This window comes from Bos taurus, chromosome 22, assembly GCF_002263795.3.
Source record: "Bos taurus isolate L1 Dominette 01449 registration number 42190680 breed Hereford chromosome 22, ARS-UCD2.0, whole genome shotgun sequence".
NCBI classification, from domain to species: domain Eukaryota; kingdom Metazoa; phylum Chordata; class Mammalia; order Artiodactyla; family Bovidae; genus Bos; species Bos taurus.
In genome coordinates this window covers 48983713-49008160 of record NC_037349.1, presented here as the reverse complement: position 1 = coordinate 49008160, position 24448 = coordinate 48983713, and the positions used below count along the sequence as shown (strand labels likewise).

General features: G+C 53.6%; 3 protein-coding genes and 1 pseudogene across 3 annotated transcripts; 1 reads left to right on the top strand and 3 right to left on the bottom strand.

Annotated features, from left to right (window-relative positions):
* Positions 1–2123: 2123 nt before the first annotated feature.
* Positions 2124–4822, bottom strand: IQCF1 (IQ motif containing F1). The gene is given in 4 exon segments (NM_001075773.1): positions 2124–2581; positions 4236–4298; positions 4438–4554; positions 4740–4822. Coding segments are annotated over 4 exon segments (630 nt in total). The 5' UTR covers positions 4743–4822; the 3' UTR covers positions 2124–2134.
* Positions 4823–4950: 128 nt separating this feature from the next.
* Positions 4951–8050, bottom strand: LOC107131686 (large ribosomal subunit protein eL39-like; annotated as a pseudogene).
* A 1915-nt stretch (positions 8051–9965) lies between these two features.
* On the bottom strand, positions 9966–17862 carry RRP9 (ribosomal RNA processing 9, U3 small nucleolar RNA binding protein). The gene is given in 15 exon segments (NM_001102273.1): positions 9966–10136; positions 10253–10326; positions 10918–10997; positions 11079–11224; positions 11440–11502; positions 11588–11722; positions 11807–11907; positions 12271–12363; positions 12446–12570; positions 13202–13328; positions 13615–13656; positions 13739–13806; positions 14193–14302; positions 17379–17461; positions 17733–17862. Coding segments are annotated over 15 exon segments (1428 nt in total). The 5' UTR covers positions 17820–17862; the 3' UTR covers positions 9966–10042.
* Positions 17818–24447, top strand: PARP3 (poly(ADP-ribose) polymerase family member 3). Its single transcript, XM_010817872.3, is given in 12 exon segments — positions 17818–17861; positions 19288–19477; positions 19809–19982; positions 20205–20393; positions 20554–20686; positions 20773–20817; positions 20820–20998; positions 21220–21369; positions 21577–21663; positions 21910–22087; positions 23241–23396; positions 23832–24447. Coding segments are annotated over 12 exon segments (1695 nt in total). The 3' UTR covers positions 24002–24447.
* The last annotated feature ends 1 nt before the right edge of the window (position 24448 follows it).

Here is a 24448-nt window from a genome sequence, read left to right as displayed (position 1 = left end):
ATCACTTAGGCCCCAGTGTGGCAGCTTGTCACAAGAAGGGATGGTCAGAGGACCAGTTCTTGCAGAAACTGGGGAGAGGGTGAGGGAGACCCAGCTTCTGCCTTCTCAGGTCTGGATCTGTGATCACCTAGGGGCTGACACTCACCAGAAGGTTCAGCTAGAAGTGGAATGCCTTCTTTAACCCCACCCCCAACCCCAGGCCTGTGGAACCTCCCACATCAGTAAGGTCTGGAAGAGAATGAGTCCAAGCCTCCATTCAGGGTCAGAGAGTGAGGGACAGAGTTTGAGGTAGGAATGAGGACAGGGGCCATGCACTCTAACCATTTTCAGTTTGGGGTTCAGATTCTAACTTGGAGGCCAAGTGTGAAGTTACAGCCCCTAAAGTGAGCAGGAAGTTCTTGGAAGGGGTTGTTGAAAAGACGTACTGCTGCTGACACACAAGAGAGACCTGGGCAACTGGATGCCCGTCATCCCCTCCCTTTCCTTGGAAGAAAAGTTGTGACCAACCCAGACAGCACAGTAAAAAGCAGAGACATTACTTTGCCAACAAAGGTCCATCTAGTCAAAGCTATGGTTTTTCCAGTAGTCATGTATGGATGTGAGAGTTGAACTACAAAGAAAGCTGAGTGCCAAAGAATTGATGCTTTTGAATTGTGGTGTTGGAGAAGACTCTTGAGAGTCCCTTGGACTGCAAGGAGATTAAACCAGTCAATAATCCTCCAGGAAATCAGTCCTGAACATTCATTGGAAGGACTGATACTGAAGCTGAAACTCTAGTACTTTGGCCAACTGATGCGAAAAACTGACTCATTGGAAAAGACCCTAATGCTGGGAAAGATCGAAGGCAGGAGAAGGGGACAACAGAGGGTGAGATGGTTGGATGGCTTCAGTGACTCAATGGACATGCATTTGAGCAAGCTCTGGGAGTTGGTGATGGACAGAGAACCCTGACGTTTCCATGGGGTCACAAAGAGTCGAACACAACTGAGCAACTGAACTGAACTGAACTGAACACTGCCTCCCTTGTCCTTGAAGTGTAGGATCTACCCACCATTCCCACAGTGAGAGGCATTTTCAAGGATATAGCCTTGAGAGTAATGTGTTATTGAGAATATCTGGATGGTTTATGTGGCTGAACCTCATTAAGGCCTCTATATAAACTTTCAAAATGCTGGCATGCAAGTGCAGAACAGAGATCTACTTGTCTGCAGCTGCCCAAGACAAGCCTTGTAAATAAGTTCCCTTGCTTACTAAACCTGCCACCTACTGATCTGAGGTAGTCTGCCTCTTCCATCTTTTCTCGTCCTCCATTTACAGGGGGTTGGATGCAGGGTGCAGTTTATGAAACAACAGGAACCAGGATCAAGACTTTGGGGTGGTGGGCTCCCCTCAGTCATGAGGATGGGAGATCATGCCCAGAGCAAATAGACTGGGGTGAATGAATTCCTGGCAAATGTGCTGTTGTGTGGGACAACCCCATCCCTGCCCCAGGCTTCCATTATACCCAGCCTTGAGGAGAGGCACCATTTCCATTGACCAAACATGAGTGATGCTCTCTGAGTTGGCGACATGGCAGATCTGTACTCCCAACTTCCCTGCCTATGTCAGACATTGCTAATCAATCACAATCTAGAGTCCCTTGGACTGCAAGGGGATCCAACCAGTCCATTCTGAAGGAGATCGATCAGTCCTGGGTGTTCTTTGGAAGGACTGATGGTAAAGCTGGAACTCCAGTACTTTGGCCACCTCATGCGAAGAGTTGACTCATTGGAAAAGACTCTGATGCTGGGAGGGATTGGAGGCAGGAGAAGGGGACAACAGAGGATGAGATGGCTGGATGGCATCACTGACTCGATGGACATGAGTTTAGGTGAACTCCGGGAGATGGTGCTGGACAGGGAGGCCTGGCATGCTGCGATTCATGGGGTTGCAAAGAGTCGGACATGACTGAGCGACTGAACTGAACTGCTCAGTCTGGACTAGGGCTCAGAATCCTCTTCCTCAGAAAACCTCAGAGCCTCAGACAACCCGTGCCAATTCCTCAGAGCTAGCATGTGAGATGCTAACCATTTGCCACCCTTGGCCCTGATGTCCTGGAGTTTATCAAGCAGAGAGGGGCTGGGTATAGACCACTTCACTGCTTTATTGGAAGGGGAATACACTCCGTCACAATGCAAGGCCCTGAGCCCAGCAAGATCTCGAGTTCGAGATGTAGCTGGTTGGCTGTGACTCTGTAGTAGCCCTTGATGAAACCCCGGGAAGTGCAGGAGTGGCACCTCCAGTAGGCCTGGATGATGCGGGCAGCATCGAGCAGACGGCAGTAGCGCCGACGGATGCGCCACATGCGGACCCAGGACTGCAGCCTGACTGCTGCCCACTCCTTCCGTGTGAAGTTCTCCAGAGCTGCCCGCCGCCTGCTATCTTGCAGCCGCGCCAGCTTGACCCTCCACCAGGCCTGAATGATCCACACTCTGAGCGCCGCGTGCAGCAGCGTCCTGCGCACCAGGGTGCCCCGCCACCAGGCCTGGATCTTTACTGCTTCTGGATCACTGACGGGAGGCTTCTTTTGGGGTTTTGTGACCTAATGAGAAAAATAAAAGGAGACATTGAGAGGATATTCCCCACCCACTTCAGCCCCAGGGTGTGCCACGAAGGGTCTCTGATGCCCTATGAGCAACCACGCCTCCTCTGATCCCTAGGAGCACTGTGCAGGATGCTGGCTGGACCCACAGGCCAAGTAGGTGTCCTTTCTCTGTTCCCCTCTGGTTAATGGGCATGGATACACCACATTGACCTCTGAATCTCAGAGCACCCATCTGTAAAACGGGAGTATATGTGTCCTGGCTACCTGGTATTTTTTTAACTAATTAATTAATTTTAATTGGAGGCTAATTATTTTACAATATTGCAGTGGTTTTTGCCATGGGTGTTCATGTGTTCCCCATCCTGAACCCCCCTCCCACCTCCCTCCCCATCCCTTCCCTCAGGGTCATCCCAGTGCACCAGCCCTGAGCACCCTGTCCCATGCATCAAACCTGGACTGGTGATCTGTTTCAAATATGATAATATACATGTTTCAATGCTATTCTCTCAAATCATCCCAGCCTCGCCTTCTCTCACAGAGTCCAAAAGACTGTTTTTTACATCTGTGTCTCTTTTGCTGTCTCGCATATAGGGTCATCATTACCATCTTTCTAAACTCCATACATATGCATTAGTATACTGTATTATTGTTTTTCTTTCTGACTTGCTTCACTCTGTATAATAGGCTTGTTTCATCCACCTCATTAGAACTGATTCAAATGCATTGTTTTTAATGGCTGAGTAATATTCCATTGTGTGTATGTACCACAGCTTTCTTATCCTTTCGTCTGCTGATGGACATCTAGGTTGCTTCCATGTCCTGGCTATTATAAACAGTGCTGCGATGAACATTGGGGTACACGTGTCTCTTTCAATTTTGGTTTCCTCAGTGTGTATGCCCAGCAATGGAATTGCTGGGTTGTGTGGCAGTTCTATTTCCAGTTTTTTAAGGAATCTCCACACTGTTCTCCATAGTGGCTGTACTAGTTTGCATTCCCACCAACAGTGTAAGAGGGTTCCTTTTTCTCCGCACCCTCTCCAGCATTTAGTGTTTGTAGACTTTTTGATAGCAGCCATTCTGACTGGCATGAGATGGTTCCTCATTGTGGTTTTGATTCGCATTTCTCTGATAAAGAGTGATGCTGAGCATCTTTTCATGTGTTTGTTCTGGCCACCCAGTATTACATGGGTCAAGTTGGCCAACCTCAGGCCAGAATTCCATAATCAGAGTGTTATCAAAGTCTACCTGAGACTGCCCACCCAACCAGGATCCAGGACTCTTCCCTTCAGAGCCCACACACCTACTGGAGAAATGGCTTCCTCTGCTATCCTGCCCTTTCATCCTTGGCTCGAGCTCCAATTCACAACCTGCTCTCTTCCTCTGCAATATCATAGTGTTTAAAGTTTCCCCCATCCTGTAAAATGCTGCCTCTCATCTCTTCCTCATCTTCACTTCTCTTGACTTTCAAATTTTAAATCTTAATTAGCAAGCAAACATACATGCACACACGCTCACACACATACACACACACACACATACACACCACTGATTAAACCCAGCTTCTAAATAGAATATTGGCCATTCCATTCCACAAACACAACTCCCACATTTGCACTCCCAGCCCCATGTCATCTGGGTGAGGGGATCATACCACTCCTGATCTCTTATCAGCATCATCCGCTCCCTTTGTTGCTGCTTTATTCTCTTGTTGAGCCTTTTTTAAAAAAAAAACGGGAAAAGGGGACAGACAAGAAAGAGTTTATTCCTGTTCCTGGCTCTGGAACATACCAAAGACACTAGCCGCGGTATCAGGACACAAAGCCCGGACACATCCAAGTCAGGGCTCCCCTTACCTCTGCCTTCTCTAACGTCGGTGATGGTTCTGAGGGTAAACTATTCTCCACCAGCCCCTTATTCTCCTGAGGCTTATTTTCAGTGTTTTCATCAACTGTCTTAGGCTGGTCTGTCTCCTGCAATCAGCAGAGAGGGGAAAGGCAAGAGTGAGGCTGCTCTCCCTCTCTCTCCAGTAAGCAAGCCACACAGCCCTAGTGCACAGGGCTTCCCAGACTAGTCAGAAGTTAGGGGGAGTTCTCTCACCCTGAGATTTATGGGGACATCCCCAAATGCCTAGTGTGTCAGCCTCTGTCTTACTCACCATTATTGGTTCCACATGGATTGGGTGTAGATGGTTCAAATCCCCTCAGGTCTGTGTTCCTCTAGTCATGGCATGGGAGAAAAGAGTCAGGGTGGCAGACCTGTGATGTCATAAGGCCAGTTGTGACTCAAGCACCAGGATGGCTCCCAAGAGTTAAGCCCCATCCAAGGAAGAGGCAACAGTGCTGTCCATTCTCTTCTGCTGGAAATGGCCAAAAGCAAGACACTGGAAAGAGTGGCCCATCGATATAAAGGTGTATAAAGATAGTCATTGGTGACATCCCCAGGTGGTAAAATTGGGCATGGATCTAATGGTTTATAGTCCGTTTATACTATAGCCTATAGCATAACTGTTGAAGAATAATTTTATATACATGTACTGATGAGAAAGTGTATCCAAGATGTATTTGTAAGTGAAAAAAGCTGAACATCATTATGATCCCATTAGATGAGATATAAAACCATCATTGTATGGGATGGTAAAAAAAACCCATCAAAATGTATAATTATACATATATGCTATAAATGCAGATAAAGAGGGAGTAAGGTATATACACCAAACAGCTACCAATGATTACCTTAGGAGAGAAGAGTTGAGTTGCTGACCCATTCATACAATACGGCAGAACTCTGTGAGGCCCCCAGAACCAGCAGACCTTCTTTCCTTCCCCCTCAGGCTCTGGGGCTGGGAGCCTATTCAGGGGGTTGATCCCACTGACACCCTCACAGACCCCCTCCTTTCTTCTCTTCTTTCCGCTCTTCCCTGAAGAGGTCTCCTTAGGACTTCTGGTAGAGGTGGAGAAGAATGATAGAGAAGATGGGGGCTGGAGAAGGACGCTCACCTCCCTCACGCTCGCCCCAGGCCCCTTGCTTGAATAGTGTGCCCCTCCGCTTCTCGGCCCCTGGGGCAGCTCCTCCCTGCCCACTGGATTGAGTCTGAGTCCATCCTGGTGGCATTCAAAGCACCCGTATCCTCCCTGCCCCTAGGGTCACCACATTCACCAACACCCCTGCCCTGGCCTCTCCTGCTTGAGTCTCCCTCCCCGCTGGGACTCAGCCCCCTCGTTTACCGGGGCTCCATCTGTGCAATCGTGCCTGTGTCCTGGGAGTGCAGGGACTTTAATTCCTCCCCTCACTGCTCAGATGCTCACGGATCCAGCTATGAGGAGCACGTGTTCAGTGACCATTCGTCTATCTTTTATGAAGTATTGGTTTAAGCATTTATCCCACTTTTATTGGGCTGTTTGTCTTCATCACTGAGTCATAGAAGCTCTTATACTCTGGATATGAGTCCTTTGTCAGATACATGTACTGTAGATGTTCTTTTCCCCCATCTGTGACTTTTTAAGTGCTGTCTTTTGATGAACAGATGGTTTTAATTTGGATGAAGTCCAGTTCTATCAATATTTTATACTGAGTGCTTTCTCTGCCCTAAGAAATCTTTGTCAACTCCAGGGTCACAAAATATTTCTCATGGGTTTTCTTCTAGAAGCTTTGTATCAGCTTTGCTTTAGTTTTTGTTTAGGTCTATGATACATCTTGAATTAATTTATTTTTGGCTATGATGTTAGATAGGGGTCAAGTTTTCTGTTCCATTGAAAAATACATTTCCTTTCTGCATTGACTTAGCTTGGTACATAAAAAAATCAATAGACTGTGTAAATATGAGTCTATTTCTGGCTTCTTTATTCTGTATCATTGATCTGTTTGTCTCTTCTTACATTCTTACCTGTTCTGACTACTGTAACTTTATAGTTTTTCAAGACAATAAGTCTTGAAATTAGATAATTTATCTTCTTCAACTTTGCAATTCGGTATCAAGCATCTCACAACTGCTCATACAGTTGATCTCTGTATACTATAACCCTTGAATCTTTCCATTTCAGGTGTGCTTTTAATTGTTTTTTGTTAACAGCTTTGTTAGAATGTATAATAATGCAGATGCTATACAATTCATCCCCTTAAAGTACATGGTTCAGTGGTTTTTTTTTTTTAATGTTTTGTCTGTGTCGAGTCTTTTTGGCACACGGGAACTTTGGTGTGGCATCGGGGCTTCTCTCTAGTTGTGGCTCACCAGCTCAGTAGTTGTGTGTGGGCTTATTGCCCCACCACATGTGGGATCTTTGTTCCCTGACCAGGGATCAGACCCTCATCCCCTGCATTGGAAGGTGAATGCTTCTTTTTGTCTTTAATGTTTCACATACTTATTACTGAGCAAAGAGATCCCTAGTGAGGAAACACCCACAGCCAAACATTCCATTGCTCCCATAAAATACTCGTGAGCTGTTCAGACAGTGGTGATGTTCTCATTGCCGTGATGCCCTTAAGATGCACGTGATCTTGACACAGCATAAATGTTGGCCACTTCATATGTGAGACTCCTTATATCCCCAGCTTGGATCTTCTCCAGCGTCGTCTCTTGGGAGCTTTGCCTGATTTTATTACCAGTTTTCATTCGAATCCACTAGGGAATAGGATGATTCCGTTTTTGTTTCCTGGCCAGGAATCACTTGATCCTGCAAGTCCTGTGAGAAGACAGCAAGGAGCAAATTCAACTGAACATAAGATAGGATGATGGAGAAAAGACTGAAAGGCAGATTCTTAACCACTGGATCACCAGGGAAGTCTGTATTCGATGGTTGTTTAGTATATTCACAGAGACATGCACGATTTCCTTATTCCTGTATTTTTTTGGGTAGACTGGGGGTGCCTGTAGGCCAACTGGGGGATCCGGAGGTGAGGCATCCTCAGTGACATGGGCAGGCTTCCTGATGGAACCTGTGAAGTGGTTAGTGGGCTCTGCATCAATTTGATATGTTTTAAGCCCCACCTGCTGTTCTTTCAGCCCCTCCCCACCCTTCTGTCAAACTGCACACCTGTGTTTTAGGAATGAGAAACGCACACCTCAGTGACCCTGGGGCTGTGATCTGAGGAAGTCCCAGGGCCTCATGATGACCAGGTGGGTCTGCAGAGGACAGAAATAGGCAGAGCCAGGAAGGGCCCCACCTGGTGTCTTTTGCCTGGTTCAGAGCTACAAACAGAGCTAAGAGTTTCTACAGTGGCTCACCTCACCCTCACCTGTGGCCTTGAGTCCATCATGGGTGGAAGAAGACAGGAGAGCGCTTGAGCCCATTGGAGTGGGTGGTGGGAGGCATGTTGCAGCACCCCTGAGTCACAGAGCTTTGTATTTGTTATAAAACAGAGCAGTGAGCTCATTGCCTCCTCAGCTTCCCTGCAACTTACTGGACACTGCAGACTGAAGTCTTGATCCTCCTCCTCACGATCCTGCTTTCCCCACTCGGTCTTCCTCATCTTCATAAATGTCACCACTGACTACTATGTTGCCACGTTCATCTCATTGCACAATCAACAAGTATCTGTTGACTTCTCCAAACACAGCTCTGTCTCCCCGTTCTGCCACTGGGCCCTCTCACACCTCCATCACCTCTTACCTGCTATTACTATAGCTTCCTAAGTGGCCACCCTTCTTTCCCCCAAACCTCTACTAATTAATTCTCCACACAGCAGCGAGTTGTTTTCTCTTTACTGTGAACCAGCTCATTTTACGTTTTTGCTTTCAACCCTCTCGTGGCTTCCCATTGCCTGGAAGTGAGCAAGGGAGAAAGGGAGGAAGAGCCCAACTACAGAGTCTCAGCTGACCAAGGCCAAGAATAGAGGCCATAGGAGGGATTATTTTCAGTTTCAATTCCAAGGGCATTTATTTTCGTTCTCCCTGGGAATGTGCTAATGGAAAAGGGGTTTGTGGATTAAGGGGCATCTCCATATTACTTGCAATATTGTTCAGGAGGTATGTGCATCCCATCATTAAGCTCAATTTAAGGCGGAGACATAGGGAGTGAATTCTAGTAACATCCTCTGATCCATAACAAGATTTTCAGGGATTCGGTCTGAACCTGACCCTACAGGCCCCAAGACAATGAAAGGAGCAGCTCTGTCCAACGGGGAGGCCTGGGGAGACCGGGGGGAAGCCACTGCCGCTTGAGAACCACAGGCTCAGCTGTTGGACTCAAGGCATTAGAGGAAAGGTATGGGCAGAATCCTTAACATTCCCATTTTCCACTGAGTTTCCAGAGGAGAGGTGGCTTCACTGCACTGCTAGCTCTCCAGTAAAGCCTCTCCACCTCTTTACTCCACCCCATAGCAGGAGCTGAATTATCCAGTGAAATCAGGAGAATGAACATTCCTTTGACATGTTTACCTGGCAGGGGCATTGCTCACAGGAATCATGCAGCCTGGCTGTCATTTGGACCAAGGGCAGAGCTATTCCCACCTCTGACCCTTGTCCCCAAGCAGTGAGCAATGCAGGGTCCCACCTCCACCCCGACCCCCACCCCAAGGGCAGTCTGGCTCCTAAAGCTTCCTGACCTGGCCTGGGTGGGGCAGATCAGCCTGACTTGTAAGAATACATCCAGGATGGTCTGTTGGGACAACAGTTTCATTTTTATTTATTTATTTTCGGCCGTGCTGCGTCTTCATTACTGTGTGGGCTTTTCTCTAGTTGCACCAAGCAGGGACTACTCTCTAGTTGCGGTGCTCAGGCTCTTCACTGCATTGGCTTCTCTTGTGGAACACGGGTTCTTGGGTGAGCAGGCTTTAGTAGTTGCGGTTCCTAGACTCCAGAGCACAGGCTCAATAGTTGTGGTGCATAGGCTGGAGAAGGAAATGGCAACCCACTCCAGTATTCTTGCCTGGAGAATCCTACGGACAGAGGGGCCTGGCAGGCCATGATCCACACAGTCGCAGAGAGTTGGACACAACTGCAACGATCCACACAGTCGCAGAGAGTCGGACACAACTGCAATGACTACGCACACACGCACAGGCTCAGCTGCTCTGCAGCACGTGGGATCTTCCCGGACTGGGGACCAAACACGTCTCTTGCAATTGGTAGGCGGATTCTTTACCACTGAGCCACCAGGGAAGCCCCCTGACGGTCTTCCTTTCAGTCCTCAGACCCCACAGCCAGGCCTTTACACACACTGGACAGCCACAGCTTCTTAGCTGAGGGGTCAGCAGCTTCCGACCCCAATGAGCCCAGAGCAGGGGGGTGGGAAGCTGGCCTAATGAGGTCACAGAGGACACTTAGGGTCCAGGAGCCAGAAGCCAGCTGAGGGTCCCATCCCCAAATTCCCTGGAAAGGCTAAAGCCCCTAGGCCTTTACTAAGCCATCTCTGCCCTCCCTACCCAAGAAGCTGGAGAAGACAAGACCCAAAAGAGGAGACTTTTAATACAAAGAAAGCAGGGGATGACCTGGGGAGAACTTAAATAAAGGGGATGTGAGTGTCAGGAGCCAGCAGCCGGGGGCCTGGGGGCCCTGCGGAGAGGGATGATGCAGACAGAGTTCCGGGCCTCTTTGATCCGCCACCACCGGCCAAGCCTGCAGGAGGGAGAGATGCCGCTGAGGCCAGGCCCAGCCCCCCGCAGCATCCACCTCTGTTCCCACCCAGCCAGTGCCACCTGCCCCACCCTCGCCCCCCGAGGCATGCCTCATACCTGTGCTCCTGCCCCACCCCAGCCACCAGGAAGTCCCCAGCACTGGAAAACTTGAGGCTATTGACAAAGCCCACCTGAGAAGAGGGAAGGACAATGTAGTGAGATGTGAGAAGAGACCCTCCACCACAGCCCCAGCATCACAGTTAAAGGTCTACCCTGCTCTGCCCTCTGCCGCCTGGGCCTCAGCCTCCACATCTGTGAGATGGGGAAAGTAGATCTCAGGGGATCAAACAATCTCAGTTTGTGGGGATTAGGGAGACAGTGTGCACCAAGTATGGCCTGGATCCTGGCTCAGGAGACTCCATGACCGAGCCCTGAACTGCCACTCTGCCCTAGGCTGTTCCAAGTCCACATGCTAGCCTGGCATTCAGCCCGGCACCAGTCATGCAGAACCCATCACAGGGTCAGGCCCTCTGTGCTCTGTGCACACTTCCCTGCCTTGTACCCCAGTACCCAGGACAGAGCCTGGGACTCCTTTGGGAGGGGAGTGGAGGAGGAGAAGGGAGAGGAAGAAGGGAGAGTTTCTGCAGGCCCTGTAGGAGCTGGGGCTACCAAGGGAAGTCACAGCTGGCCCTGCCCTGAGGAACCACCCTTCTGGCAGGAAAAGACTGGTAAGGGGCTTTGGGAGAGTGGTAAAGACAGGCTGGTATTCAAGCCCCACTCACCAGGGGGATGTCATAGAGAAGGTCAAGCTGCCGGAAGCCCTCTCCACATTGCCAGAGCCGCACAGAATTGTTGTGGGAGCCTGGGAGACAGGGAGACAGTGAGCAACCCCCTCAGCAGCCTACCCTGGGATAACCTCCTCTCTGCCACACAGGGGACCCACCTGTGGCCACAAGGTCTGTGTTGAGCAGGGCTGCGACTGACGACACCCAGAAGGGCTGCTCCAAGCCCGGCTCCCCCCGCAGCCCATGGGCCTCACGCTGCAGGGCAAGTGGCCGCTTCTTGGAGAGGCCCCACAGGGCCACGGAACTGTGGACAGGGAGTAGGGTGAGTGGGCGGTCAGGGGCAGGGCAGAGGGCCACATGGCAGGAAGGGACCAAGTGCACACCAGCCACGTGAAGCAGACAGGGTGACCTGCGCTCTCTGCCTCAGTGTCCCCACCTATGGAAAGCGGCTACTCCAGCTCCCGACCAGGGGGATTTTCTATGCAGCAAGCCTGGGGCGGGGGGAGGGGCAGCTCTTACCCGTCGTCTGCACCCGACACCATGTGCTCCTCGTTGATGAGCTGGATGCTGTCGATGGAGCCCCTGAGAAAGGAGCCGTGAGGGGCATGGCCCAGCCTCACCCCCAGCCCACGATGCCCCCCACGCTGGGCACGGCAGGCCGCCTTACTGGTGGCCATAGAAGACAAGCTGGGACTCCTCGGGGATCTTCCACACACGCACGGTCCCGTCCCGGCCCCCGGCGGTCACACAGCACTCCCTGCTCAGAGCATCCAGTGCGGCCACAGCGTCCTGGTGCCCGAAGCTGGAGCAGGGGACAGATGGACGATGAGGTCACCCATGAACCTGAACACACACGTGTGCATGCCCTCTCCCCGGGCACACTTACAGCGTCTCCACATAGGAGTTCTCTGCCACATTCCACACCTTCACAGAGCGGTCGTGGGATGTGCTGTAGAGCTGGTGGGTGCCTCTGCGGAACGCCAGCCCCTGGGAGTTCATGGAAAGAGGGAAGAAGGGGACCTGGGCTACATCAGGCGAGACAGAGGTCAGGCCCAGGGAGCCCCCTCGAGAGTGCTCTGTGGGGCTCTACGTGGAGACAGAGGCACACTCACTTGCCCTTGTCAAGCAGGTACAGACTCCTTGGAGGCCGCCTCCTCCCTAGGCAAGCTCACCTCAATCTCCCCCAGCTCTTCCCCATCGCTTCCCTGTTTCTGTCCTATACACCGACATGCAGGTTCTATGAGGATGAGGACCCTCTGCCTCATTCACGCCATTCCCTGGAGCCAAGCACCAAGCCTGGCCCACTCAGGTGCTTGAGAAATGTCCACTGAAGGCGGCCCAGCTCCTTACCGACACAGCGTCCCGGTGTCCCGTGAAGGTGTACAGGTGCTGGCAGCTCTGGGCCTCCCAAATGAGAATGAGCTTGCTGCGGTCGCCTGAAGCCTATGAGGACAAGGACCATGGCCAGAGGCACCCACTGTGTGCCCACACCTCTCACCCACCCCCGGGGCCAACGCAGCCTTACCAAGTACTTGCCATCGGAAGAGATGGCCATGCAGAGGACATGGGTGCTGTGGCCGGGGGGTTGCCCCTCAGTGCCCTTCTTGGCTCGAGGGATCACATGAAGTTTCCGTCCACTCTCCACGCTCCCTGGCACCAAGGGGAAGACAGATGCTGCTAGGACTGGGGTAGGCGTCTGGTAGTCCCCTTTAAGGGCCCCATGGGACCATGGAAAAAGTCCTGGCCTCAGGTCAGAAGATCTGGCTCAGCCACTGTGAGCTCCTGGACAAGTCACCTCAGTTTCCTCATCTGTCAAGTGGTGCCAGTAATCCCAAAGGGCAGCCAGGAAGCCCGGAAGAGAAGGCACAGGAAAGTGCTTGGGGCTGATGGTGCGAGCTCCTCCTGTTACTACTGTGGGTGGAGGAGGCCACCCCTCAACGGTCAAAGGCTGGGAACGCAGGAGGACCAGGAACTCAATCCCAGGGCTGTGCGGAGCCTCAAGCATCCTCTAGTCCAACTGCCCACCTGCAGCATCAATTTCTGTTAAATCACCACCCCGCCTCTCCTCCATCATCTCCGATGACAGCGACAGAGAGCTCACAAAGCCCCACTCCTGGACAGACACTTCCACCGTCACCCAGAAAACACCTCTCAGGGAGCAAACCTGCCTCCAGAAGCTTTCCCCATCAGGCCTCTGTCTTCCCTGCTTATTCCCTCCTCCCCAGACCAGCCCTCCCAGATGATCCCTTGGGGCTGCACCCCCACCCAGGCACTCACTCACACTTAATAATGGTGCAGTCTTTGGCAGCAGAAAAGATGGCCAGGTCATCAGGGGTGACAACCAAACACGTGATAGACAGCTGGTGGCCACGTAGGATTCGAATGTCAGCCGGGTCTGGGGCCTGGATCTAGGCAGGCAGGTGCTGGGTCATTGCGACTGGGGGCAGGAAGGCCACCCTCCACACACACACACACACACACACACACACACACACACACACACACGCCACCCTTTCCCACCACACTGCCAAGAAGGAAAGCCAAACCCAAGGTTGCAAGGACTGACCCTGTCTGGCCAGGTGCCCACTACGTTTCACAGCAAAGACCCCACAGCCTGAGTCCCCAGTTGGGCCATTTGCCCACTGACCCAGGTGATTCCCTCCAATCTGACACCAAAGTGCCCTGCCCACTCACCTCCTTTGCCACTGACTTCTGCAGCCTGCCCCTCTGCTCGAGCTGCGTGGAGAGGAGAGGAATGAGATCCCAGAAGCAGACCAATCCCATCCCTTCCCTGCCACCACCCTCCCTCCACACTCACCACATCCTCCTTCAGCCTCCCTGCCACCTGGTCCTCCTCAAATTCGCGGGCCTCAGCCTTCTCCTCCTCTGTGGAGGACAGAGGAGCCCAAGTAAACCCAGGCCAAGACCCCACTTTTCCCTTCCTGTCCCAACCTGCCGCCTCAGTCCTAGGCCCTGAACACTTGGGCTGTGTCCCACGGAAGTTCAGGCCACCTTGGGCAAAGGTGGCGGGGCATGGGGGGTGGGGCAGGGAGGGCTGGATGATCTCCTCCTGCCCACCCTCTAGCTTTGCTTATCAGATCAGTCTAAAGCCCTGTGAAGCCTGGCCCACCCGAAGAGGTCCATCAGAGCTCACGGCCACCCTCCCATAGGGCAGCCAGAACCTGAAGCCCCGGCTGCCCACCAGGTACCTGCATCAGTCACCCACCAGGGGCACAGGCCATGCCCCTCACCTGCCCAGCCCACAGGCTCACCTTGCTGCCTGAGCTGCTCCAGGTAGACCTTGGCCAAGCGCAGCTTCTTCTCCTGTGCGGTCTCCTCCAGCTCCTCTTCCTCCTCCTCCTCAGTCCTCCTGAGAGCTAGACTGTGGGCAGGAGCGGGCTGGGTTTGAGGAGGTTCGGCCCACTCCTCTGGCCACTGGGACTCTGCCTCCTCACTGCCTTCCCTGCCACTTGACCACCTCCATCCCTGCCAGCCCTCATGGCCAGTGACCACACACACAGAAAACTGAAAAAAGATGTGACTTACCAAACTGAAAGGGCCCATCCAGGGACCAACATAAGGGTGAAAACAGACCCCAAACCCAAAGATATAACTGTGAAGTCTCTCAACTCTGGAGGGAAAGAGAAGGTTCTATAGGTCCAAGAAAAATCAGATCATGTTCAAAGGGTCAAGAATCAAAATGACTCCAGACATCCCTCAACACCAGCCCTGAGAGCAGGACACAAAGGAACTGCACACACAAAATTCGGAGTAAAATGCTAACCACTGGATGGCGGGCCAAGTTAAGCCATCAGTGACAAATGAAGATATTTTCAGGGGTATAAGGTGCCACAGAATTGGTCCCTTCTCCTTTTAAGGATGGAGGGTGTGTTTCCTGAACAAGAAGACTGACCTAAGAATGGGGAAGGTGTGGAAGTGTTAGTTGCTCAGTCATATTCGACTCTTTGCAACCTCATGGACTGTAGCCCACCAGGCTCCTCTGTTCACAGAATTCTCCGTGAATACTAAGGGTGGGTTGCCATTCCCTTCTGAAGGGAATACCGAAGTGGATTGGGAATACTGAAGAATACCGAAGTGGGCTGCCATTCCCTTCTCCAGGGGAGCTTTCCGATCCAGGGATAGAACCTGGGTCTCCTGCATTACAGGCTGATTCTTTACTGTCTGAGCCAGGCATGGGAGACAAGAAACAGAAGATCCAACATGGAAAGCAGAAAAGGTAGATCTCAAAACAACAACCACCCCCAGACACAAGGGAGCCGCCAACCCAGATCTGACGTGAGAAACCAAGAGGCAGACATATTGGGACTATCATCGCCCCATCCTCACTGCCGAAGCACCATCCTCTACCCTGAGGATGGGATTCCAAGTGAAGCTTAACTGGGTCTGGCTGGACCTTGTGAAGATCTTGATTTCCCCTCCACATCCCTCACTTAAGATGAGTCCTACGCTGACTTGCTCCTGGGAGCTGGAGGTAGGTCATGGGAACTCAGAAGCAGAAAACCCAGGGCTGCCTGTTCCCTCTGATCACGTGCCTGCAGATATCTAGTCCCTGTCAGGTACCCCAACTGTTTCCAAGACTCATCCATGACCTTGCCCACAGCTTCCCCGAAAGGGACATTGGAAATTCTCAGGGAAGCCAAGGCCTCATGCTCTTGAGACCAGTTAGTACCCAGCACCAAGCAAGTCTTCAGCTGACAGAGTTGCTGCCCTTCCCTCATATAACCAAGGTCTACACTTCTACTCAGTTTACTCAAAGGAATAAATCTTTGTTTAGGGTTTCACACAGGAGACAGAACTCTAAAGAAAATCAAGAGAAGCACACACCATTATAATTCCACTCATATAACATTCTGGAAAAGGCAAAATTCTAGGGATAGCAGTTACCAGGGGAGAGAGAGAGAGAGGAACTGACTACAAAGGAGCTGGGGAAATTTTGGAGGGTGGTAAAACCCTTCTCTATCTTCAGAGCGGTGGCAGTTTATATGAGTCTGTTACAACTCACAGAAAGGTACACTAAGAAACAAATATCACTGTATGTAAATTACACCTGAATCAGAAAAGGAAAAAAAAAAAAGAGATCAAGAAAAAGGAAGGAAGGAAACCAAAGAAATTATTAACTCAAGTCAGGAATGGCAGTTGGGTCTTCTACGTTTCTGCACAGGTCTAGTTCTGGTGGGTGCACAGAGGTCCATCATTTCATCATTACTGCCTATGGTACAATTACATTTCATTAACTCTTCTGTAGCTAATAAATTTCACAACACATTTTAAAAATATTTCAAAGTGTTTCACACAGGGCCTGGCACACACTCACCTGCAGTAACCTCAGGACTACAAAAAAGTATATAAAGTCCTTCTGAGAGCAGGTTAAGACCAACATGTACTCAACATTTAGAGGCAGAATTTCTAAAGCCAACTTTAAAAAAAAATAATTTAACATTTGTATTTATTTATTTGTTGGCTGTGCTAGGTCTTTGCTGCTGTGCCTGGGCTTTTTCTAGTTGTGGCAAGTGGGGACTATTCTCTAGCTGTGGTGCACGAGCTTCTCACTGTGGTGGCTTCTCTTGTTGACGAGCACAGGCTCTAGGTTGTGTGGGCTCAGTAGTCGTGACACACAGTCTTAGTTGCCCTGTGGCATGTGGAATCTTCCCAGACCAGAGATTGAACCCATATTGGCAGGTGGATTCTTAGCCGCTGGACCACCAGGAAAGTCCTCTAAAGCCAACTGTTAAGGAAGGCACCAGGATTTCCTGGTGTGACAGCTTCCATTCCACAAGGTTAGGCCTGACACTTGCTAGCTCCCTTTGAACTCCGCAGTATGTTTCACCCCCATCACCTGCAGAATGAATGAGGTACACAAAGCTCTTCACAATCTGGATGCACGTACCACCTGCCCTTCCACCCTCTCCATCTTCCATTTAGCCCGTTTAACCCCTAGACTTTTCTCTGATCCCTGAATGCATTCCCTACCTCTCCATAAGGAAGCCCTCCTGATCTCTCCAAGCCCTATTTAAACTCCCTTTCTCTGTTCCCACAACACACAGCTCTAAGATACGCCTCCCATCACAACACACTCTGTCTTCACCTGCCTGCTCATCTCTGTTCTCAAAAAAATGAAACGAGTGCATGGCACTTTCAGTAACTGAAATTGTGAAGAACTAACAAGCATTTCTTGTATCCTCCCCTTGCCTGGAGTTCAGCTCCCTGTCACGAGCCAGGAAGGTTCAGCAGGTCTCCCATTGGGACTGGGGGTCCTCCCCACACAGAGACCCTGCAGAGAAGGAAATGACAGTTCTCAGGGTCAGAAAGTGGAGGAAAGAGTCAAGACCTGAGATCCTGGGTGCTGGCCCAGTTCTAGCACCCCTTCAACTGAGGATTCCTTGCATACACCATGGGTCCCAGGGTTCCTTTCCACTAGGTGGAAAAAAAGAGCTCACCTCTCACTCTCCGAGTCGCTCGAGATCTCCTCATTCATCTTGCCGCCACCCTTGGACTTGACTTTGTCCCCAGAGGAGTCGCCCTGGGAATCACATAATACGTTTTTGGTCAGGGGTCCCGACCACTCGGGCTCTGACCAAGAGTCCCTTAGGGTCCCTCGAGAGCCACTGGGAAAGGCAGTGGCCCCTGGCTCAAGTGAAAGACTTTTCAGGATTTGACGCACGGAGAAAGGGAAGAAGCTGACTCCAACCCGGGTCCCGGGGGCGAGGGGACCGGGGCCGGGACCCCCGGATGGGATTAGGGTGGTCCCAATAGGCAGGATAGACCCCCGCCTGCCAAAGCGCCATGCTCACCTTTCGCCGCCGCTTGAAGGCCTCCGCACCAGCCCCGGCCCCTGAGGCCGGCTTTCCCCTCTTACGAGCCGCCCGTGTCGCCGACATGCTGCCCACGGTGCGTGTTGCAGCAGCCGCTAGAGAACTCACGTGGCGGCTAAACCCAGGCAGTCCCACCCGACTCCCCGCTGGGATAGGCTCCCACCGCCCTATAGGTCCCGCCTCCCACAGCTCTATTGGGTCCTTGGATAGGTTCTGCCACGCCCCCAAGCTCCCATAGGGTAAATGCCTGTGGCCCCGCCTCCCAAAGTTCCTATAGGTTCCTGCGCCTTGGCTCAGACAGTAAAGGAAGCAAGCCTCTTCCCGGCGCTTCCGGCCAACGACTGTGGCGCATGCGCCCCGCCGCTGACTGACGTCTGAAGAGGGGTCAGACTCCGACGCCTTCTCTGTATTTGCGCCCTTTGGACGCTGGGGGGCGTCAGAGATGCAGGGTCCCTTTCCCTGGACCGTGACTCCTCCCCGTCAGGGGCGGGGACCAGGGTGAGAGTCTGACTCCCTAGTAACTGGGGGAGAGGGAGCCAGGCAGTCCTTGGGAGAGGAAGGCAATGCCTGCACCTGCGGCCAAGGTCACTTGACAAACCAGTGGACACGTATTGCATGTCTCAGGCGAGATGTGCACCGCTAAGGGTGCGTCAGTCCCCTGGGCCTTGGCTCTGTCCAGGTCAAGTGTCTACCCATTCATGGGACAGGCTGCCCCGGCTCCGCCTGCCCAGCCTCTGACTCACCAGACTGGTGACCAAATTACTGGAATCCTATCCACACCCAGTTCATCCCCTGCTCCCCTAAGGCTTACAGACGGTTGTTAGAACTGACTGCCTAGGAGGAACTGACCCGGTGGCCACCACTTCTCCCAGGTCCCTGCTTCTCTTAGGTGAGTGCTCTATGGCTCTGCCCACAGCCTTCCACAGGGCAGGACAGGGCAGGGTGGGTGTGACTGGCTTTTGCCAGTTCAGTGCCACTGGTCCAGGACCCGGACTGGCATCCCAGAAGTCTTGAGTCTGATGGGAAGAGTTTCTGTGCTACTGGGTCCCAAGCTCTGGAGAGACAGAGCTGGCCTCAGGAGTGCTGCCCCCCAGGAACCACTGCCCACTCTCCTCCATAGCTGAGGTGACACAGCCCAGCAACCATGCCAGGTCCAAGTCAGCTGAGAGGGGGGAGGAACAGAGAGTGCTCTGCAAGGAGGAGCCCAGAAGTGGGAAGGGGTAGATTTTCCTTTCACTTTCCCTTCCACCTCAGTACACACAGGAGAGCTAGAGAGGGTGGAGAGCCCCTCTTCCTTAACCAAACTGGGAAGATTGTACAGAGGCCGGGCCTGGCCCCAGTGACTAGAGAAAGAGGTCTGTCCGGTGTGCAGAGATTTGGTTTTGGTCAGGGACTGGGGCGGGGGCGGGTGGGGGGGGGAATGGAGGCAGAAGGAGGTTACCAAAGGCAAACTCAGAGTGGGGCAAACTGGTGCTGTGGCAGCCAGGTCAGGTACAAAGGCTGTGGAGGTCTGAGGGACTCCTCTGTGCCACAGAACAGCCACGGTTCCAAAGCACAAGCTGCAAGTGCAGCATGAGGGTCCTGAGAAGACGAAGGGGCGACAGGGGGCAGAAGAAGAGGACAGTTTCCGTTCCACTGCTGAGGCCCTTAAGGCCGCGCCCACAGAGAAGTGCATAGCCCGAGTGGACCCCTCATGTCCACTCAGCTGCAACCCTGGAACCCAGGTAAGCTGTAGTCCCCCGCCAGTCCCGATGCCTGCTCCCTCCTGGGTACAAGGACACTCAGACCTGCTCCCCACCGCCTTGGCCCTGGCCAGGTGGTTCCAGGCTCCCAAGAAAGCTGTGTTCTCCCGAGACCCCAGAGGTCAGGCAGGGCTATAGCCCATCAGATCCAGGCAGGTCAGGCAGATCCAGGCAGTGTCTGCTCTTCAGACCACAGGGCAAGCCCCTGAGCTTCTCAGGCGTTCCCCTCCCACATTTTAAGGCAGGGTTCCCGGACAGGGCCTCCTCTGATGCCCCAGTGCAGTCTGATTCCTGTCAGCGTCCAGCCAGGTAGCCCTGGGGTGCCCGAGCCAGCCTGCCCTCCCTGTACCCGCTCTGGCCACCGGTGCATGAAGACTACAACTGCACCCTGAACCAAACCAACATTGAGAGAAACAACAAGTTCTACATCATCCAGCTGCTGAAAGATGCTGACTGCTTCTTCTGCTGGACCCGCTGGGGACGCGTGGTAAGTGCCACCCAGCCATCCTATGCCCCCTCTTCCCCACCTCTCCCTGCTCAGTGCATGCCTCCTGCCCCCAAGGGTCCCCACAGCTTACGCAGGCCGAAAGGCCACAGCCACTGACTGTGGCCCTGCCCCGTCTCTGACGCCCAGGGGCACTTGGCACAGGCCAGCACAACAGAGGCCAGCAAGCATTTGTGGCAGGCACTGTGGCTGTGTCGCTTACAGGGAGAGGTGGGCCAGTCAAAGCTCAGCCGCTTCGAGTCACTGGAGGATGCAAAGAAGAGTTTTGAGAAGAAATTTCGGGACAAGACCAAGAACAGCTGGGCAGAGCGGGACCACTTTGTGGCCCAGCCCGGCAAGTATACACTTACCGAGGTGCAGAGAGAGGACGAGGCCCAGGAAGTCGTGGAGAAGGTGAAGTGGCCAGGGAGGAAGGGTGGGCCTGGGCCGAGGGAGGGGACACTACTGCCTGGCTGAGCGCCCTCAGGACAGGCCTCGCTCTCTAGCCTTGACCTGCTCTGGCTGCAGGTGCCCAGCCCAGCTGCTCCTGCCCATGTGCATCCTCTACCCCTAGGTGGACGGAGGCCCAGTGAAGGCTGTGGTTCAGTGGGTGCGGCCCTGCTCCTTGGACGCAGCTACGCAGAAGCTCATCACCAACATCTTCAGCAAGGACGTGTTCCAGAACGCCATGGCCCTCATGAACCTGGGTGAGGAGTCAGGGGCGGGCAGGGTAGCAGGGGCCTGGGGGTGGCAAGGCTGCGGGACGGTCTCCTCACTCTCCCCATCCCCCCAGATGTGAAGAAGATGCCACTAGGGAAGTTGAGCAAGCAGCAGATCGCCCGGGTTTCGAGGCCTTGGAGGAAGTGGAGGCGGCCTTGAAAGCCCCCGCAGACAGTGGGCGCAGCCTGGAGGAGCTGTCCTCCCACTTCTACACCATCATTCCCCACAACTTCGGCCGCAGCCGGCCCCCACCCATCAACTCCCCTGAGCTTCTGCAGGCCAAGAAGGACATGTTGCTGGTGAGGGCTGGCAGGTTACAAAGCAGACAGACAGGGGGATGGGGGACAGAGAGATGGACTGTGACGAGCAGGCCAAAGGACAGAGGAGGGGAAGGCCAGGCAGATAGACGAGATGCAGCTGAATAGGTGGATACACAGGTGGGGCAGCCACAGCCCTAGTCAGGTAGGAGGGTGAGGGAGGATCAAGAGGACAGCCAAGCTGCCAGTGCCCATCACCTTAGGTCCTGGCGGACATCGAGCTGGCCCAGACCCTGCAGGCCGCCCCCGAGGAGACAAAGAAAGTGGAGGAAGTGCCACACCCACTGGACCGAGATTACCAGCTCCTCAAGTGCCAGCTCCAGCTGCTGGGCCCAGAGACCCCTGAGTACAAGGTGGGCCGGGCCCCGCAGAGGAGCCGAGCTAGCAGTGGGCACTGTTCCTCTGCCTGTCTGCCCTCCAGGTGCCCAGAGGGGTCCCTCGGCCTGGTCCTTCTTTCACTGTGTCTCCAGACCCTGAGGAGAGCCCTGGGACTGGGGGACAAGAGGAGCTTGGTCCGCATGTCGCTTGCTCTTGACACCCAACTTCTGCTGTCTCTGCAGGTGGTACATGCCTACTTAAAACAGACTAGCAACAGCGACAGGCCCCCTGCTCTTCAACATGTTTAGAAGGTGGACCGAGAAGGGGAGGTGAGGGAGAGTCCCCCCGTCACCACTGCCTTCTCCCTGAGGGAGAAGGCCTTGGCTTACCCGCTCCTTAGGGAGTAGGCTGAGCTACTCTGAGCGGTTTCCACCAGGCCTAGGGCTTGTGCATGTGTGCATGAGTGTGTGAGTGGCCAGGGGGCCCTTGGCCTTGGTTATCTCCTCTGATGGCAGACAGAAGCACCTGAGCTTGGGGGGCATGACTCTTCTGGTTCCCACCTTCCCCCACCCCAGGGAGATCGGTTCCAGGTCCATGCCAAGCTGGGCAATCGGAAGCTACTGTGGCATGGCACCAACGTGGCCGTGGTGGCCGCCATCCTCACCAGTGGGCTCCGCATTATGCCACATTCTGGAGGCCGGGTCGGCAATGGCATCTGCTTCTCCTCAGAGAACCACAAGTCGGCTGGCTGTGGTGAGGCGTCCCTCAGAGCCAAGTCCTGGGTGGGCATGGGGACACTAAGGAGCGTGGGGCCCGGTGCTTGTCCAGTTGGTGGTGGGCCCAGGAGTGGATCTCTTGGATGCTTACTCACTCGAGAGCTCAGTGGGGAATCCTGGCGGTTGGGGGACTCAGGGGGCATCCGGTGGTCAGGACAGCTTCCTGAGGGAGGCAATGTGGATAGGATGAAGGTGCCAACCTGACCTGGAGAGGGGGGTGGTGAAAGAGGAGCCTTTGAGGTAAAGTAGCCCGGGTGTGGCACGAAGCCTGGGAGGCTGCAGCAGGTCAGCATCTCTGAACACAGCCTGAAACAAAGCTTAGAGAAAATGCCTGGTGTGGATGGGGGGCTTGGGGCCCAGGACGATCAAAGGAACCTATTCAGAGAAAGATGGGGAGTACAGTTGAACCTGGCTGCAGCCACAGGGAGGGTGGTTAAGGTCAGAGGCTGCTGGGAGGCTGTGTTCCCATCCAGGCCAACTGATGGGCACCCAGTCCAGGGCAGTGAAGGTGGAGGAGGAGGAGGAGAGAAGCCAGGAGACGAGTATGTGAGAGGTGGGGTGGGCAGCGTGTGGGAAACGGTGGAGCATGTCTCTGATGCCCCCCAAGTTTCTGTCCAGAGGTGTCCTCACTGAGGTGATCTCCCTATACTGGCTCCTTGGTCCAGGTTGACCACATTATTGGAGACCACCACCACTCAGGAGAGCAAGGTTGGGGGAGTCGTCTAAGAACAGATGGGGCTGAAGGTTGCTCAAGGCCTGGGAGCCCACTAGGAGGGCAGAAGAGCCTAAGAAGGAGAGGAGAGTGGCCTCAGGAGATCTTTGCAAGAGGATCCCAGGATAGAGGGTGAAGGAGGCCAGTGGCAAAATCAGCAGAGCAGGCCAGAAGAGCCCCCGCCCCAGATATGGTCACTGAAAGGCCATTTCCAACCTTGGTGAGGGTGGCAGAGGCCTGGCGTCAGGGAGCAGAGAGGAGAAAAGAAGCAGGCAGGGACAAGGAGCCTGGAGAAATGGTGGGAGGAAGGATGGAAGAAGGCCCGGGCAGCAAAGCCAAAGGAGATAACAGTGCAACAGGGGCCCAGGGAGTCAGGCAGAGGCCAGTCTGCCTACCCTGAGCCTTCCTGTGCCCCCAGTTATTGGCATATCCTGCGGGGCCCATCACATTGGCTACATGTTCCTGGGTGAGGTGGCACTGGGCAGAGAGTACCACATCACCGTCGACGAGCCCAGATTGAAGCAGCCACCCTCTGGCTTCGACAGTGTGATTGCTCGTGGCCACACAGAGCCTGGTGAGTCTCAGGAAGCTGGACAGGCCTAAGCATTAGAGGTGAGGCTGAGATGAAGCAGGACGCTTTCAGGGAGAAGGTGAGCAGGAAAGGGACTGTGAAGAAGGACAAGAAGAAGCCGGCTTCTTCACCGCAGTCCTTCACTTTGTCATTCAACATACGCTCACTGATTCAACAAATCATTCCTGGGCATCCAGGAGGGCTTCAAAGAGGAGGTGTCATTGGCTGAGCGTGCAAAGATGAACAAGCATTTCCCAGGCAGAGAAATGGGGGAGGAGATTCCAGGCAGAAGGCCCACCCTGTGCAGCAGTTTGGAGGTTGGCTGGGGGGAATGAGTGGGCACTCCCTGTGACAGAAGAGCATAGAGGGTAGGACTAACTGGTAAAGCCAAGGACCAGTGGCCCTTGGGTGACCCATGGCCCTTGCTGTGCCCTGCAGATCCAACCCGGGACACCGAGCTGGAGCTAGATGGCCAGCGAGTAGTGGTGCCCCAGGGCCAGCCCGTGCTCTGCCCAGATTTCAGAAGCTGCAACTTTTCCCAGAGCGAATATCTCATCTACCAGGAGAGCCAGCGCTGCCTGCGCTACCTGCTAGAGATTCACCTCTGAGCTGTCCGCCCAACCCTCCCGCCCCCTGGGCAGGAGCTCAACCATCATCCTCAATCCCATATCAACTTCCTGCCCTCACATCTCCCTCCTGTGTTCCAGGGATTCCCTCTCCCTCTGATCCTTGTTGGTTCTGGCATGGCTGTGGCCTCAGTCTCACCTCCTAAGGTGATGGGTGTGATGGACTGCAACACGAATACAGCAGCCTATTCAAGGCTGTGTAGTTAGGGGGGCACAAACTGAGAGTGCGTGGGTCCCACATCCACCCAGGCCATCCGCTGTGGCCTAACTGTCCATCCAAGAGAGGTGAGATGATGGATTTCCCTGGCGGCCCAGTGGTTAAGACTCTGCTTTCACTGCAGGGGGCACAGGTTCGACCCCTGGTTGGGGAATTAAGATCCCACAAGATGTATGGCAAAAAAATAAATGAATTCTCTGTGAAGTCATAAT